The sequence below is a fragment of the Perna viridis genome, chromosome 1 (genome assembly GCF_037379345.1).
Source record: "Perna viridis isolate PV_CMFRI_1.1 ecotype Kerala chromosome 1, ASM3737934v1, whole genome shotgun sequence".
In the NCBI taxonomy this organism is placed as follows: Eukaryota; Metazoa; Mollusca; class Bivalvia; order Mytilida; family Mytilidae; genus Perna; species Perna viridis.
This window is the reverse complement of record NC_142445.1, coordinates 13,054,620-13,073,340: the sequence shown is the minus strand read 5'-3', so window position 1 is coordinate 13,073,340 and position 18,721 is coordinate 13,054,620. Positions and strand designations below refer to the sequence as shown.

Here is an 18,721-nt window from a genome sequence, read left to right as displayed (position 1 = left end):
ACGTGTTTCTAGGAGTAACCTTTTCTCAGCAGCAAATTCTTAGGGATTTCAAGATTTAAAAAAAAATTATTATACACAAGAAGTACTCAAAACCAAACATATTGAAATCATGAATGCCACATGTCAACTTATGCCAAGGTTATTTTTTATATCCACAAAAACTAAATCAAAGACTTATAACTTTATTTATTAAATAATTTTATACATTTATACAATAACAATCTGACTGACCCTATAAGCTATTGTTATGGACTGGCAGATTATTATAGCTCTATCTCTAATCTTTACAGTGTATCAGTTAAACCTATGGATTGTAATGAAGGACAATAGTTTAAAGGACATATATATGCTTATAAATTTTTGGTATAGAATTTCATATACACATATTTCAAAATGGTCTTCTTTGTTAAAATGGCATTTTTTTTCATGACAGCCTTGTCTTTCTTTTTCAGACACAGTCCGAAAAGTTTCACTTATTTTCCTTTGACCCTTTGACCTTTAAGATGCTTCTCTATGGAAATATAAGTCATTTGATAGTAATTCTGTTTCCTGTAATATTGATAACTAAGTGTTCAAGAAACTGTATTGAAAATTGAAATTATAAGAAAAAAAAAATAAATTCATTGCACTGGTAATATTTGTTTTTTGAAGATAATACTTGTTTTCTCTCTCGCAATATTGATTCAAAAAGAAAAAAACCGTAAACCTGTCACATAATTAATATTTAATGTAAGTTCTGCTGATATAGCAAGACTAATAAGTCATCAACTCCTTTCAACTACTGACTCCTTACAGAATGTTGACCATCTATAATAGGATATAGTAACACAGTAACCTGCATTGCAGGATAAATATCACAGATAAAACATTAATACAATCAGGCAGGCAAATTATGTCTTGTTGTCTTTCTTTCTTCATGATTGTATTGAAATGCATCATTCCTCCACAAAAGAACCACCTATGATCATAAATGTTTCAGATCATTTTCCAGTCCATACATTTTAGATTTGAGATTTTTCAATTCACCCACAATTTTCTTTGATCTACCAGCAGTGGCATGTACATTTCTTAAGATCTGCATGTCAATATCTCCAGGTTTCTTGATGTCCATGTCTTCAGCAAATCCCATTGTCACCTGAAATAAGGAACAGTACAAAAAATACACAGATGTAAATCTGAAAAGCTTTATGTCTATCTCTTGCAAAAAGGGAGGTAATTTGTTATATATTAAGTATGGAACCAACAAAATTATATTAGAAAAAGCAAGTTCCTAAGGCAAAATCATTTTATGTTATTTATTTTCTTTTAAACATTTAAATTACCACTATTTTTACAGATCAATGTCTACAGGTTTCACCAATGAACATTTTGTCTTTGCAAACAGTATTTTTACAGTTTCAAAAGTTATGTTCTAAATTTCATACCACTTTTTATCAGCAACTCAGCGGGTGTTTCTAGAAAAGCAGAGGACACTTACCCTACCAGTGCACCTGGTCCATGCTCCCAGTTTTTAGTGGAGTCTTAGTTGCTCATTTGCTTTTGTTACTTTGTATGTATGATTTTAGTTACTTTATGTTCTTTGTTGTGTATGTCTGGGTCTTTGTCCCTGGATTACATTCTTTTGATTACCGCTATAACCATGGTTCCCTTGATTACTCTATACTGTCATTTTAAAATGTAACTTTAAAACTCCAGAAAAACAATACAAACAGTTCTCAATAAAATAGTGTTTCTCTTATTCTTGTATAATATAGTTTGTACTGTGTTTCTTTTGATTATCAACGACCTTTGTGTTAAACATTAACATGGAAAAACTATGCATGTCACAAATTCAATAGCCAACCAATCTTACAGATTCAACCAGAAGTTTTCTCCTGCTAGTATCAAATGCATTTCCGAGTATAAATGTTACCTTATACAGTTGCCGTTCCACATCCTTTAACCTTGACCTTAGATTCTTTATATCATTTTTGAACCCTTCTACCTCCAGATTCCTCCTTCTCTCTAGATCTTGGTATCTCTGATTCATCATGGCAAGTCTCTTGGTCATCTTATCACTTCTTCCCTGAAAATATCCAATATCAAAACATTTAAACGTATTGAAATGCAAGAATTCCAGATTTCATGAGTTGCAGCAAATTATCAAAGAGCAAAAATACCCAAATAGAACAAGTACTCTGCCATCATTTTATACTATGCTTTGTTACAGCAATATAACAATGTCTACTGAGAAATTATTTTATCTTTACAAACCTGATGTAATGTGTGATGTTAAGTGGAGTGTAAAGAAAAATATCTACAGAATCTATCCATTAAAAAGCATAATTCACACTAATCCTTATTTTTTAAATACTACTAAGTTGACCAAGTCTCTATAAAAAATGTTTCCACATAATTATCAAAACTCTTTCCTTACATATCAGTTAACCACAACTACACTCTAAAATGATTGGACAACAACAGAATTTTACCTCTGACATGAGAAATCTATTTACCTTAAAAATTTCCCGAGTAACATCACCTTCTTCTCGGATTCTAGACAACTCATCTTCTAATTGTATTACTTGTTCTCTGTACATTTCTGCTAATTTCTGGGCTTGTTGCAATTGATAATCTAATGACTGAAATATAGATCTGTGGTAACTTAAATATATCAGACAAAGACATATCTATAAATACAATGTATGAATACAAGCAGTACATCGCTGGTGTTGATATGGATAGCACTGTGAACTGTTGCTTGCTATGTGTATGAGTCAGCCTGACCAGTTTAATACAAGCAGTACACCGCTGGTGTTATGGATAGCACTGTGAACTGTTGCTTGCTATGTGTATGAGTCAGCCTGACCAGTTTAATACAAACAGTACACCGTTGGTGTTGTTATGGATAGAACTGTGAACTGTTGCTTGGTATGTTTACGAGTCAGCCTGACCAGTTTAGTACAAGCAGTACACCACTGGTGTTGTTATATATAGCACTGTGAACTGTTGCTTGGTATGTTTACGAGTCGGCCTGATCCTTGATTGGATCTTCATCAGAGACATGTCCACAGACTTACAGTTTTAGTTATTACTCGTTGTATTTCTCACTTTAAATACAAATGTTTAAACTACACACAGGCAGAAAGAATTGTATATCTCTACATTACTTTTCTATGTCATGGTAATGTTAAAAGGGAAATTATCGTATATCTAAAAGTGAGATTTTTCAAAGAGGGTTTCATGGTTTGTTTAGTATAATCCATTTCTGTAACATTACTTCCTACCCTGTGCTCATTTTTTGTTCATGTAAAATTCGTTTTCTTTTGTCTTGCTTTCATCTTTGGTATTAAAAAAAAAATAGATCAGCAGCATGATTTTTGGCCATAGTATATACCTTGACTTCCTCTGCGTAGGTGGACCTTATTTCAGATGACACATTGAGAAGTAATGAATCTTTTCCTCCTGTTGCTTTATCTTTAGCACTATCTAAATCTCTTAAAAGTCTATCTTTTTCTGCCATCCATTGTCTTTCATTGGCTCGACCCTGATATCTGAGTTCTAAAAAGTCTTTTGTGCTTTCATATAACAAATCCTGAGTTTTGTGTAATCTGCAAATACACGATAATGCTAAAGTAAACATGCAAAATAATCATTTCTAAAAATAATTAAATTACCTAGTGAACTAGAAAAACAGTGAGGAACGCTCACTAAATTGATACCAACACTTCCCCATTTAATAACATTCACCTTTTGATCTCCAAATTAATTTGGATCAAAATCTGAAGTAGGAGAAGTAATGGGAATATGAAATATAGATTCTGTAAATTTAATGTTTCAATTAATCCTGCTTTGTGATTTAGAAGGAATAATGGATAAGCGATGGATACCCCTGTGTCCCCATATTCATAAATGACGAAACACTCAAATTGATTGTGATCAAATTTAAAGTAAAATGTGCACAATAGAAATTTGTAAGTATGATTCAATAGAAGTTTCTTTAAATAAATTCCATTCAGTAGTGTAGGAGAAGTAAAACATAAGAAATGGGTACCACTCTATGTAACGGAAAAAAAGGAAACTTTATCATTACATACCTCCACTTTGTAAGTGGGGATATAAAGGGGATCACAACTTGATAAAACAGAAAAATGTCTTAATTCAGATCTAAAAAAAAAAAAAATCATCAACCTACAGTATGTTTTACAGATCAGATGGAAGAATTCTCCATTCATTTATTCATGACTATGTTGAATTAATTAGAATATTTTATAATGAATACAAATTAGAATACTTTTCTGTTAGAGTATGAATTTTAGCTTCATCTCTTTGTCTCCTTGTTTCCAACTCCTCTTCCTTCACCCGTCGATCTTCCATTAAAGCTTCTACCTGTTCTTTCGCTACTTTGGTTTGTTCCTGTAATTGGGATTGTAGTGCCTCAATCTGTAAAGCTAGGACTTCATTATCATGTTTATACTTCTCTTCTGGATTGGGAGACATGGATCTGCGTCGGTCTGACATTGGTAGGGTCTTCTTTTTCATACCTAAAAATTACACACAGTTATTACATATTTTTACACTTAGCATATGGAGGATCATTTGCATCAGGACCCATTTGCACAATGGTCAGTTAGTTTTAAGTGTCAGTTCATGTCAATATTCCTATTAACTGAGTAAACACTTTCATATATACCTGACCTTCAATCAAAAAGCTCATAGAGTTTTAAGTTTTTTTTCAAGTTTGTGAAAATCTGATATGAATAATTACACCAAACATTATAAAACCCTCCAAATCATACAGGCACTTACAAATTGTTGTTTCCAGAGAATCTGTCGTTTGGTTTATTTTTCTGAGTGAAAATTTCAATATCATCTCAGTATGTGTTTTTGTTGCAGTGAATTTGCCTACTTCAAGCATAATCTCCAAACATTTGAACTTAGAATTTTACATTATCACTGAAAGTTTTGTTGAAATTTCATAAAATGTCATTTTTCATGTAAAAATGCATACATACATATTTGAAAAAAAATTTCAACAAAAAATCAAGTGTCGTCATGTTTAAAACACTTTCATTCACTTTAATAAATGGTAATAAAAAAGAGCATGTAAATTCAACTAAATCACATTATCAGAAAATAGGTATGTTTGATTTATCAAATTTGACCCCATAAAAATAAACTCAGTCACATCAGTATGGACTTAGTATAATATTTACTCAAATGTGTATTTATTTTTTGTTTCAGCAAAATCACTTTTTCAGTTTATTCATGCATATCATAGAAACCTTAGTGGAAAATAGACAAATGAGTAATTTTTGCCAAATAGGGGAAAACTTTGGATTTTACTTGATTTTACTTTGCAGAAGATTTCGGTCAACTCAAATACTCGAACCATTTAAAGCTGTTGTATTGTAACAACTTTCAACAAAATATATAGCTTGTCAAAGCATTTCACCAATTTGTCTGAATCAGAGATGGGTCTGATTACTTTCAATGTAATTGATTAAATTACAATTACTTTGTCCAAAGTATAATTAAATTAAATTAACGATTACAGCATTTCTGAAAGTAATTGATTAAATTAATGATTACAATGGCAAGTAATCATGATTACATCTGATTATGATGAATTTGCAAATAACTAAGAATTAATTGAAAGGTTTAGAACATTTTGTTTATGTTATTTGTATTTTTCATAAGACTCTAAATACTGAATTTAACCTATAAAATTATTTTTTAATGTACAGTAGAACATCAACCTTCACCAATTTATTAAACCACATAGATCTATAAAATTTATACAAGTTCAATATAACAATTCATTACTTTCACTACAATTTTAAAGAACCATTGCACTTGATTCATGTACAGTTATGCCCTTAGGGATATTTAAATATGAAAGAAAATAGCCATAATACCCTTGGGTTTTACTTTTGTACTTCTTATCCAATTCATTAAAAAAAATTGTAGAAGATGTTTTGATAGCTCTAACAAACATTTATCATTAGAATAATTAGATTTTTGTTTTTACTTGTTGGTATTGAATTATCATTTTGTAATATCTTCACAAAAGAAGGAGAAAAAAACAAAAGAAAAATTTACTCAAAGAAGCATTGAATGATTAACAATCATTTTACTCTTTTTTTGTTGTTGACATAATGCATTATCAATAGATACCATTTCAGGCTTTAATATTTCCACTGTAATCATAACATAATCATAAAGTAATCAGAATTACAGGGTATTTGACAAGTAATTGATTAAATTAAATTACATGTAATCAGATTTTTGGCTGATTTAATGACTACATCTACAATTATCCCATCCCTGGTCTCAATTGAAAAAATGTTAACTTCCAAATTTTGTAAAAGTTAAATAGAAACAAAACTTTGTGATGTCAATCTGATAGAAAATGTTGTAACCAGGGGCAGATCCAGGATTTGAATTTAGGGGGGGGGGCATAAATTGAATTAAATGCCATGCAAAGCAAGGCAAAAAATATTATGGAGTGAAACTTGTGGTGACAAATTTTTTCTTACCGATTTAGAGGGGGTGTATATAGTATTTATATCTCTGGCTGTTAACTTACCATTTTTAACATTATTGTTAGGTGCTGTGTTTGGTCTCTTTTTCTGCTCTACTATAGCTTTAGCAGGTGGCTCTTTCATGAAATAAGTGATCTCACTGTCTGGTGTTCCACTCAGACTTAACAGCTGTTGTATTTTCTTCTTGTCTTCCAGCTCCCTTATCTACAAGAGTAATCAAGGGAACCAAGGTTATAACGGTAATCAAAAGAATGTAATCCAGGGACAAAGACCAGACATGGAAAACAGACATTCACAACAAAGAACATAAAGCAACTAAAATCATACATACAAAGTAACAAAAGTAAATGAGCAACTCGGACTCCACTAAACACTGGGAGCATGGACCAGGTGCACCGGTAGGGTAAGCATCCTTTACCCATTGTTGCTATTAATTATTTACAAATTTCATGATGCACATCACAAAAAAGGGCACCTAATGGAACATTAAAAATTATACCCTACCACAATGTTGGAGAATAAAGAATGCAAAGAGAACAAGAGGCTCCCAGGAGCTTGAATCACTCAATTAGTTTACGTTTCTCTTAAATTGAACAAGGAGTTGTCCAACAATTTTGACTCAAGAAGACTTTAGTAGGACTTATCAAAAAGATCGTTTCAGCAACTGAAATTTTCTCTCTCTCTTATAGTTTTCAAGAAATTGGCTGAAAACTGTAAAAAAAAAAGTCATTATTCATCTTTCAAGGGTAATAACTCTTACAAGGCATCGCCTAACAACTTTGATCCCTGAAGACCTGGAGACTTTTGAAAACTACTGTCTGAGGACTATGTTCTATTTTTAGTAATGGCGGGCATGTTTCCAACGGATCAAAAATCCCCACACCAGTTCTATGCAGGATACCCAAGGAACATTCATACCAAGTTTGGTTGCAATTGGTAAAGTAGTATCAGAGGAGAAGATTTTTGAAAGAAATAACACTAAAAATAGCAATTAAACATTGAAAAAGGGCAATAACTCCAACATGGCAAAACAGATTAAAATGAAACTTTGACCACAGATAGATCTCATAATGCTGAACACTTTTACTTGCAATCACAATTTGGCTAAACCTGACGGTTTCAGAGATATATGCAATAAACTACTGTCTGACACCTATGTTTATTTTTTGGTAACAGCAGCGATGTTTTTCAACAGATCAAGTCCCCACATCAGTTCTATGCAGGATACCCCAAGGAACATTCATACCAAGTTTAGTTCCAATTGGTCAAGTAGTGTCAGAAGAGAAGAGTTTTGAAAAATAGTTAACAACAACAACAACAGACACAAAGTGATGGCAATAGCTCACATGGCCTTCGGCCAGGTGAGCTAAAAACTAAAGCGATAAAGGTGAAAAAAATTAGAACAGTATAAACTGGAGAGCTAAAAATATAACTGCCCTGAAAATCAAACCAAATCTGATCCGTATTTTACAGTATTTAAACAAGTATGCAAAGTCTGAATAAATTTTTCTTGATTGGCCAAATGTTATCATCTGGATATCACAAAAAGGGGGATGATAAATGTTCAAAATGGCATCCTAGTAATTCAATAACAATAAATGAAATTTTGCTGGGAAAAAAGGAAAATGGTCTGTATTTTATTGTGTTTAACAATTGTGCAAAGTTTGACAAAACAAACATGATCTTTTCTCAAGTTATCATCTGGAAGACAGACAGATTGACACACACCTGTCAATATAAATGGATAGTTTTACATAATACGCTGCCGCTAAATGTGGTGTCAGAGAAATATATAAAAAAAATGATTACTGAATGTTTTATTAACTGTATTTTTTTTACTATAAGACAATATTTTTTTTCAGTGAGTCATTAGCCTTGACTTATCATGTAAAGATTTTTCAAGCAAAATATTAATTTACCATCTACCATGCATTTCATTAAGTCATAGTGTCTTACTCAGGTTTTACAGATCCACAGAATTGTTTATTTCAATCAAGTTAATTATTTATGGTCAGATATATGTTTTGAAGACCTCTGAACTTTCAAAACCATTGTTTTCCAGACCACAGCTTCAGCCCTTGAATTGTAAAATGATTTAATTATTTTAAATTCAATTATAATCAGGAATAAACTGCAATCACATGTCTTTGGAAAACAAAAGTTGTCAATCAAAAACTGTGATGGAGGATAATTGATCCATTCTGAAATCCATTTGCTCACTGCTGAATTACCAAGGTAATTATATTACAGTGTTCTAGGATTTCTCAGAAATTGAGATATCCTCAGGAAAAATCCACATAAAATCAACTTTCCCACAGTCAATGATGGCTTTCCTAACAAAACAAATCCTTACAGCATATGAAGTTTTCAACTTGCCACAGGAAAGTGTAACTAAGTACCTAACTTTCCCTCACCCAAATTTCACTTGCCCTGGGTAACGGGAAATAGGAATCCTAGAACATTGTATTATCTTGGATTTTAATTCTGATTTTCAAAATTTGATCTTATAATAGTTTCTTGCGTGTTAAGTCCTTACCTTTTGCTAATGTTTCAGTTTTTTTTTACATAGAACTTATTTGCAGGTATAACTAGTAGTTGCCATGCTTTTGAAATATGAAGAGTTTTTCATTACTTAAAAATCTTTTTGCTGATGCTATTTTCCAGCATATGTTTACCTTCAGTCTGTCATTTTCAGAGTAAAGTCTAAGAACATGTTCTCTTTCTTGAAACAGATAAATCTGCATGTCACTTAATGCTTTCTGTAATTCTACTATTTCTTCTTCTCTTTGTCTCAACTCCCACTGTAATTTGTGCTGAATACAAAAAAAGACAAACATGCCATAATAAGAAAATATACATAACGTAAATGATGCCTATTTCAAGTACGTAATAATTAATCTAACACTTACATGTGAATTTAGCATTATATCAGGATTCATTTTATTCTGGAACAGCACTAAACTGATTTTTTTTATGTACATGAAATTACAAAAAAATAAAGAACATAATAAAGATGTCAACTATTACCAGTAAAGTTTAATCTATACTAAAATACATTGTATATGGTTATGTCTTAATACTTCTTTTTGTGTTACCTGTTCTTCATAAGTGATTTTATATTCTTCTAGCTTGCTGACCATATGATCATGCTCTTCATCATATTCAGCTATTTTCTTTCTATAATATTCTAGTAGTTCTCTAGATGGACGCAAGTGCCCTGTAAAATATTCAAAGTTCAGTTATCTGGTGTGATTAATTAAAAGGGCACAAATTTTCTTTGAATAATTTGAGGTTGCATAATATGTTGTCCATATCAACTTGTTTAACTTACAAAACTCATGATATTTTATGATTCATTTTAAACAGTGTCCCTACTTGCCTTGTAGGGCACAATCCCCTCCTACCTTTTTGAGTACCCTTCTGAGCCTTAGAAGGACATGCAAAATTAATTCAGTCATACCTGTTTTTTGGGGGTTTTTTTTTAACGCCTTCCTTATTTTGAACTGCTTTTTAGCAGAAATACAAAATTAACAAACTTAAAATAGCATTTAACCATAATTTTCACAGAAGTTCCCTTTATTTTAGAATGTTAAAGCTGTATCTAGCTGGATCACTGTTACATTGTATAATCCAAGACAGTTTATAAAATTCTTCTGCCAAATACAATGTAAGTAAATTAAACTGATATCAATGCTCTTATGAAATGTTAAAACTATATAAGTACCAAGCCGTTCATTGATGGATGGCAAATCAGGACTTGTCTTTGTGACTTCTCTTGGTGAATAGGCATTCTGTGATTGGTCAAGCTGTGATACATTTGCCTTTTTTGGAACAGGTGAATTTCTACCTTTACTGTTATGATAGACATAGTTTATTATACAACATGTATTAAATTTCAAATATTTATTACGTACCAAGGATTGATAAATTTTTTTCATATCTGCTGTATAATGCATTAATATACTTACTTAAATGTAAAGCATTAGTGCTTCAAGCTTATATTTCAATTCTAATAGGACAGTTAAGGTGCTTTATTCTTATTTTTGTAATTAGGTTAACATATGCCACTTTACAGCATTAACAAAATGGGAGGGTAGTTGAACTTCATGCTTTTTTTAAATAATTATGAAAAAAATTGTGTGAAGTTTAACAATCATAGAATTCGCACTAGTTTGTCTGCTTATTTGAGGTAACATTGTTCACGCATGGACATTTTACCATGTGTACTGAAACAAAATTTTCAATGTGTATGTTTATATTGAAAATGACAACATGCACATGAAAACAAAATTTTAGTTTACATTTTTATTTACTGTAAGAACTTTTATAATGAACTTTTCAAAAACATCACTGAAATTTATTTATTCTAAAATATGAATCTGATGCTTCTCCATGCTACTGGAATGAATAAAAATGTATTTAAACCACATCATAATGAAAACTCTAAGTATATTTGCTTACATGATTAAAAAAAATGTGGAGGTAACTCATGCAGATATATTTTAGCACATGCTTCTCAAATGACAATCAAAAATGAACTATGGTTGTGGTCTCAAAGCAGCTATTCGCATTGATACATGGTACTAAAGCAAATTAGTATTTACTGTCTTTGCAATTCAGATACTGTGGTATGTGAATTGCAAACACAGAAAAAAAAGGTGATGATAAAGACAGTAATTAAAACAAACTTTTAATCGCGTTTGCAACATAACTACAAAGCATATCACAGTGTATTTTCATAAATTTCTGACATGTCACAACAAGTAACCAATGTAAACAAAACGTTAAATGTAAATGTTCATCCTTAATTCGGATTTGTGTTGATACAAAACTTTTATAAATATGAATGGTGTAATATTCCTTGCTTGTAAATGGTACAAAACCGTCAACAGATTGATAAATTCGCTAAAAGCAACTACTACAGTCATACCTTTTGGCAGTAGACGCCATTTTTAAACTTTGATTTTTCTATTGTGATGTGTTCATTTTATATGTTCCATACACATTCACGGCGTGTCCTTTATACTGTTAAATAAATGATTGTAAATCATTTTTGATGCTTATGTTAACTTTTTCACACTAGATTTAAGATATACAGATATCTTTAAGAGACTGCCCATGCAGAAAGTAAGCAGATCGGATCATTGGACTATTAAAATTGAAGTTACTCCACTGTTTTTTCCTTTTTGTTCCATGTAATATTAAACTGAAAAATTACGTTGTCAGAAAGAGCAGGTATTTCTATGGTATGAATAGTGAATAACTCAGAATATTTTCAAATTTCTCTATAATTAACTTATTATGTATTAACAGATCAAAGAGTTGTTTCCCTTTACTTTAAAATTTCCAGTGCTTTGTGTAATTTATTTCATTCTTATCATTTCAGTGACTGACAAACCAACATTCACTAAAAACATGACATTAGTAGATTGTATCTCATATACTGTATAAGATATATTATATGTTATATCAAACATATTATAAATAATATCTTATACAGTAAATAATATATCTCAATTAGTATATAACTTGAGATACCTTGAATACACCTTTAAAAGAGTTGTTTGATGTTATATTTGATTCTTAAGTATTGTGTAAGATCTCATATAGTATTTAAGACATCTTAAATGATATAAGATGTACAAGATATTTGATCAGATATCTTCTACATTATATGAAATATTTTAAATAGATATAATGGTTTGCCATGGACTTCTGCATTCCATAAACAAAGAATGGATAAATCGACTTAAGTGTGTATCTATTTGTTATTTTTTAAATAATTTTCAATATGACAGGCCATATCTATTTTCATTCAAGTTTGTAGATATCTTATATCATTAAGTAAATATCTTCTGATTTAATAGGGTATTTCATAAAATATATAAAATATCTTATATAGTTTTAAAGATACCTATAACAGATATATCTTTATACAGTTCATCAGGTATCTTTACAGTTTATAAGGTATATTAATTTTTTATAAGATATCTTATAAAATTGATAAGATATCTAATGTACTTTATGAGATATCTTTTGCAATTTATGATATATCTTAAAAACTGAACATTATATCAGATATCTTATATAATTATAATTCAGTAGAAATCTTCTGTTTTTTATAAAAATCTTATAAAGCTTTGTTTATATCTTATAAACTTTATTAGATATCTCGTATAGTTTATGAGATATCTGATATATTTCAAAGATATCTTATAAACTGTACAGTATATTAGATTTACTGTAAAAACAGACAATATCTATGAATTTTATATGATATCTACAAATTAGAATTAATATAAATACAAGGCCAAGTACATGATCTCTGACAGAAGACACAAGATCATCAAAGTAATTAGTTGTAACACGGGGTTTCACAAAAAGAATTTGATTAAGTGGCACTACGGAGTTGAGTCAGTACACGCGGTTGTTGGTGAATTTCCAGCCAGAGAATGCTAGCTAGCACATGATTACTTCAAGGTATAGGTCAGAAAACCCTTCGATTTATAAGTTATGAGGAAAGGAAATGGCAATCGTCATCAGGAAAAAGAGATAGGAGTAGTAGCTGATTCAGAGCTTTCATACTAGTATACGCCAACAAAAAGAAGACATACTCAACATTTGCAGCAATAATAAGACTTTTTTTAAACAAAACAAAACAATCTAGAAACAAATATGTGTGCTTAAGGGCTAGAAGTTTTATCAACAGTCAGCATTCATGCAGCTTACATATAAAATATAAACACATCTGCAACAAATGCCATGTGTAATATATTCTAATTTATTTGCTTATCATATAATTTAATTCTATGATTACCTTATTCATGCTTTTCAGAAAGTCGACAAGTTAAATAACAATTCAACAGACGCTCTTGAGAGTTTTTTTTATAATCGACATTAATTGAACGATATATACAGTAAAAAAACATATATATAATAATGGACAGTAAAATGATACATAGACAGTAAATACAATTCGTGGCCAGACAGTTACACGATAAAGATACAGGTATGTACATAAAAAGCACTAGTAAGCACAAAAAGTAATGTTAAGCAGGCAAGAAGTAACTAAATAGGTAAAAATAGTAGCGAAACTAAAAGCAAAAGAAGCGAAACACAATAAAATAAAAAGCCAACAAAATCAAAAGGTCAACATGTAATATGGTATTAGGCACACTGCTCTGGTCATGGATTAACGATTTAACCGGTTTCAGCATGCAGGCTTTTCCGTTTCTGCCATGAACACTTTGTTTATTTGTCATAACTACAACTTTTCTTATTTTTTACCCACAGACCTAATGACCTCACTCTCATCTCCTAAGTGTGCATTTTTTGTTCTTTTGACTGGTATGATTGTTCCGTTCAATGTTCTTGGTCTTGTTTTGTCACGTACTATCGTTTGTATACGCAAGTTCTGTATTCCAAGGGACGTGCATATCACTAGGTATTGTTACTACAGCTATATTGTATGTGCCGATCCAGTCTCCTGTCTAGATGGTGTATTCGCTTACCAATACTAAATTGCAAATTATCACTCTACAACGGAAGTTGTGATTTTTGTTACATTCTGTATAAGCAGAGCCCATGATCTAAGAGAGTAATATGTACCCGTATTGGTTTATACGGTCTTGACTATCCTTGCGGATCTCGCACGACCGCCCTTGCAGAATTGTTTTAGTAGATGTCTGTTAGTAGCTAGAGGTAGCGAAGCCCAGCCTTCGGGATACCTGACCTAAGAACTCAGAGTATGTCCTACGAGCGGCTGGGCTGCTCTGTTGACGCTCTGGCCTACACTCAGGCCTCACGTGGATCCGAGAGCGTTTCTCCAATCCAACTGTTTCGGAGTATAGGTATGCGGAGGAGATTGGTGCCAATCTCTCCATAGAGCCACATTACCGTTATGTTCAAATCTGCAGAAATGAACACTTTATAATGCAATATGAGCTCGTTGGGTTATTAATGCACTAAAAATTAATTGAATATTTTAATAAGAACTATTCAATTCATTAGTTTAGAATGTTTCTATGTTTTTACACTTTTTGATTAACATGAAGACAGAATATTTATTCCCATATGCAAATTATATTAACTCCGAACCTAAAGGAAATCGTGACAACCAATCAAAATTTTGTTTGATTGTATTCATACGCTAAAAAATGTAAAACATTACGAATTTAATTTTAAAGTGAGATTTTTATACAAAAACTTGAGAAATAAAAATTTAATTATTGTTTTAGCCTCAGTTTTTAATGAAAGTGTATGTTAATTGATATTTTTTCGTCAAAAGCTTAATGTATATAGAACTATGTTTTGTATCCCAAATTTAGTATCGGGGTGTTCTTCGGCACCGCTCCACACAGACTGAATTAGTGTTTTCATGGTTCTGATAGTCTGAGTTTTGGAGTTAATTTCTGTTCTCACGGACTACCAATGAATTAAAAGTGGCAAAAGTCAGCTTATGAAATGGATGAGGATTGTTACTTAAACTTCAGACCGCCTCCAGAATGTCCGGTTTTCAACCCAACCGAGGAGGAGTTTGCCGATCCGTTGGCATATCTTGCCAAAATAAGACCGATGGCAGAAAAAGTCGGATTATGCAAAATAAAGCCACCACCGGTCTGTTTTTATTTATTTTTCTTATATTAAGAGTTATTCTAGCCTAACTGTCATATTGTCATCTTTCTTTTGTGATCCGAAGTCAATGGTTAAGTTTTGCATGGCAATACGTGATCATACGTGCAAGTTATTTTTCCAAACATGGCGACGCCTTTTGTTTGAAGCTGTCATACATTATATCTTAATTATATTTTAGTTTAATTATAACAAACGTTTTTTAAATTGATTTTGCTACAAAACTGTTTGTGCAAACAGTTCAAAAGCAATATTTGCATGGTAAAAACTTGTGTTTTCAGTAAGTTATGAAACAATGGATAATCATATGATTTTGGGCCCCTGCCCCAAAGAGCAGCATACAATTTGATTTTTTTTCAAAATATGCGTGTGTTTTGAACGGTATGATATAATGACGAGGTTATTTATGAAAGTGAAATATATTAGAAATGATAGTTTTTGGAATGATGAAAAAAACTCTGCTTAAATTATTAATTAAATTTAAATTCAATTAACAAAAATGGAGTAGGAGTATAAAAGCAGTTTTGTTCCAAATTATTTTGTTTATGTTGACACCATGTACAAGTAATAAAACATTGCCTTTGTTTTCTTGAAAATGAAAAGTCCAGAAGGTCATGTGTATATACTTGTTTTACATGATATTGGTTTCTGATTATTTTAACCCTCTCTGTGGCCGGTCATATGTTTTTCCAACTGAGGACCACGATTTTCTACAAATTAATATCCTTTTTAGTCTTTTTTATTCAAAATCTGCCCCAGAAACATTTAAAATATTGTTGATTTTATCTAAGACCATTAATTAACATGTAGCTGCATTCTGAATTGTACATACATTTTAATTAGCTATTCCTATCATTTTAACCTGTCTTTTTTATTTTCACCGAAGAGTTGCAAGCAAAGAAACTGACCTTGTTATTATTGTGTACAGTTCCTGATGACTGCTTTTCATTTCACATGTAGTAGACTGTCCCCTTTTAACCAGAAGGTCATAAAGCCATCTAATACTTCTGTAAAATTTATTATTTTGTTTGAATTGAAATAATATAATTTAATTTGAATAAAAAAAATGAAATAAGGCTGGAATATTGGAGCAAAGCATTGTTATTGGAAAACTTGGTCAAGGAACTACATAAAATAGTTCAAACAATATGGCTGCCATATTGAGGTATAGGTAGCCATAATGAAGCTCCATCTTGTCATGTTCAGAGAAAAATGGCTTTGCATGTAAAGAGTGGACAATTTTTTTAATCAATTTTCATTTTTTCAACAGGACTGGCAGCCTCCATTTGCAGTAGATGTCGAGAAGTTTACATTTACACCAAGAATACAGAGATTGAATGAGCTTGATGTAAGTAGTGGGGGCTCTTGATGGGGAACACTTTCACACATTGGTCAGCATGTACACAAACTTTTTTATATATATGGCTGATTCTATTGAGTGCTAATGGTTGTAAATACAAATATGATGAACTTTATTTGTGTCAATATTTAAGGACTAATGAGCAATCAATTTTTGTTTTTCAGGCAAAGTCCAGGATGAAACTGAACTTCCTGGACCAACTTGCTAAATTCTGGGAGTTACAGGTAAGTTCTTATTTCTTGATACATATATGTTTTTTATACGTTTATATTCAAAAAGTAATTAAATTGTTAACACTTTACCCCCTCCCCCTCTTTTCGCAAAATCATATTTTGTCTATCCCAACAAACCTTTTTTTTTTCTTTATGACATTCAGTTTCTATATATCCTATTATTTCTGTTGGAAAATGTTCTCCACAATGCTGTATGAACAGTAGATTTTGGTAGCTGGTATGAAGATTGTATATATGCATGTCAGGTACATGTAGTAACACATCTTGATTTGTCTTTTTTTCAGGGGTGTTCTTTAAAAATTCCTCATGTGGATAGAAAACTTGTGGATTTATATTCACTCTACAAGGTAAGACATGTTTGATTCTTATTTGTTATCTCCCTTTTTTCGATATTGTCGGTAATACCCAACAATAGTGTTTTCCATTTCAAAACTACCTCATCCTCCTTGTTTTAGGAAAGTGTGTATCATTTTTTTTTTTATAGTTTTGGAAATTTGAAATATAAAAATGTATTTGTTTGAAGCCTTGAATTTGTAGTTACATGTAAAATTATTAATATTACATGTATAAAAAAAGTTAAGTCAAAACACTAAGGCTGGCATTTGGACTACCAGTTATGGAATAATTCATCTAGTTAGGGTTTATCCTTAGATTTTTTCTAACAAATTGTGAATCTTTCTTGAGGGGAAACCGTCTTGTTTTGGAAGTGATACATGTATCACTGTATTCACTGACATTTTAAATTCTGGTAAAAACACAAAACTTAGGAGGCCATTTTATGAACACATTACCGGTACATACCCCAACCTTATTTAGACTTGCATGCTAGGAATAATATTGAATATATTTACTTTGCATAGAGCTGACCTAAATTTGATACTTGTTACACTAGTGTACATGTCAGTTCATACATGTACTTATACCAAACATCATGAATTAAGTCCTTAATGTTATTTGGTAAATAACAAGGGATGGAAATGTGGGGTCATCAGGGGTTAAAAAGGGTTAAAAAAAAGTAATCTTGACTGTTTTTACTAGCATGTAACTAAGTATTTCATACGGTGAATGTAGCTCTGAATCTCTCTCTTTTTATATTTGCTTTTTAAGACAATAAATCTATGGTTCTGGTATAAAACAAACAACCTTTAAAGCTCAAAAGTGATGTTTCTGTAACCAATGAGCATCCTTTTTTTCTTTCCTTAAAACATTGTTTGTTCATGGCTGCCATTTTACATTATCATGATATTTTACACACCAAATATGGCCATTATCATTTGTTCTTTGGTCATATCCAATAATTTTGAAAGTATGAATGCTCAGGAAAAGAGGTCACTTTTTCAAACCTTCCCCATCCTCTTTTATGTATACAAAATTTTTTTTTTAATTCAGAAATTTTGGGTAAAAAGTTAAAGAAACAGTTTTCAAAACCTTTTAAAAAAAATCCCCATTGGTAGTCCATATGCCAAAAATGTTGTTAATATCACTGAAAAGGAACATAAAAAATGAGGAATGTACTACTCTTTTCCATTTTAGGTTAGCTGAGATACTGCATATACATTGTACATTTTTAGCAGGTCCATGCATTTAATAATTGGGATCTTTTTATTGTGCCTTTGCCCTTCTTGCTTTGAGAACAATATTTTAAGATGATACACACTAAATAAAGTATGTGTTCTTGATTTTAGTATTCATTTCAATAATGGTTAACTAAATACTAAAATTTATGATTAATGAGATTACACTACTGTCAACCAAAATTCTAATTTCTCCACTCTTCACAGTGGAGTCACTCATATCCTCCACTGTGACTCCACCAAAGTGAAAACCAGAATGAAATTGCTCAATATCAATAATTTTTTTTCTGTCCTTTACTGAAATGTTATTTAACTGCTAGAACCATTAAAGACAGGAGAAGTTAATGTCAATGTACATATAATTTTTTAATGGTGACTCCACTCTAAATATCTCGACTG

General features: G+C 31.2%; 2 protein-coding genes across 4 annotated transcripts in view; one reads left to right on the top strand and one right to left on the bottom strand.

The window, feature by feature from the left end:
- Positions 1 to 166: 166 nt before the first annotated feature.
- On the bottom strand, positions 167 to 16,128 carry LOC148627316 (coiled-coil domain-containing protein 77-like). 2 transcript variants are annotated; one of them, XM_088571291.1, is made up of 10 exons: positions 16,064 to 16,128; positions 10,249 to 10,376; positions 9,620 to 9,741; positions 9,200 to 9,337; positions 6,569 to 6,728; positions 4,274 to 4,523; positions 3,377 to 3,590; positions 2,496 to 2,621; positions 1,913 to 2,065; positions 167 to 1,135 (listed from the first exon to the last, which is right to left on the bottom strand). In XM_088571291.1, exons 1-10 carry the CDS (start codon positions 16,102 to 16,104, stop codon positions 965 to 967), a joined length of 1,503 nt encoding a protein of 500 aa, XP_088427417.1. In that variant the 5' UTR covers positions 16,105 to 16,128; the 3' UTR covers positions 167 to 964. The 2 variants fall into 2 exon arrangements, with proteins under 2 accessions (XP_088427417.1, XP_088427419.1); XM_088571293.1 differs by lacking the exon at positions 16,064 to 16,128 and adding an exon at positions 11,455 to 11,502.
- Positions 14,852 to 18,721, top strand: part of LOC148627315 (lysine-specific demethylase 5A-like) — a 25,815-nt gene continuing 21,945 nt past the window's right edge. Inside the window, exons 1-4 of one of the 2 annotated variants that reach the window (XM_088571290.1) lie at positions 14,852 to 15,140; positions 16,426 to 16,503; positions 16,680 to 16,739; positions 17,033 to 17,095. In XM_088571290.1, coding sequence (XP_088427416.1) covers positions 14,988 to 15,140; positions 16,426 to 16,503; positions 16,680 to 16,739; positions 17,033 to 17,095 — 354 coding nt within the window. In that variant the 5' untranslated portion in view covers positions 14,852 to 14,987. The remainder of the gene's footprint in view (positions 15,141 to 16,425; positions 16,504 to 16,679; positions 16,740 to 17,032; positions 17,096 to 18,721) is intronic. The other variant, XM_088571289.1, reaches the window with a different exon arrangement.

Coding starts and splice junctions, on each gene's coding strand:
- LOC148627316 (XM_088571291.1), bottom strand. CDS start 16,104: ATGAAAAGCAGTCATCAGGAACTGTACACAATAATAACAAG. Junction 9,742..10,248: donor ATCCATCAATGAACGGCTTG/GTACTTATATAG, acceptor AATATTTTACAG/GGCACTTGCGTCCATCTAGA. Junction 9,338..9,619: donor AAATCACTTATGAAGAACAG/GTAACACAAAAA, acceptor TTTTGTATTCAG/CACAAATTACAGTGGGAGTT.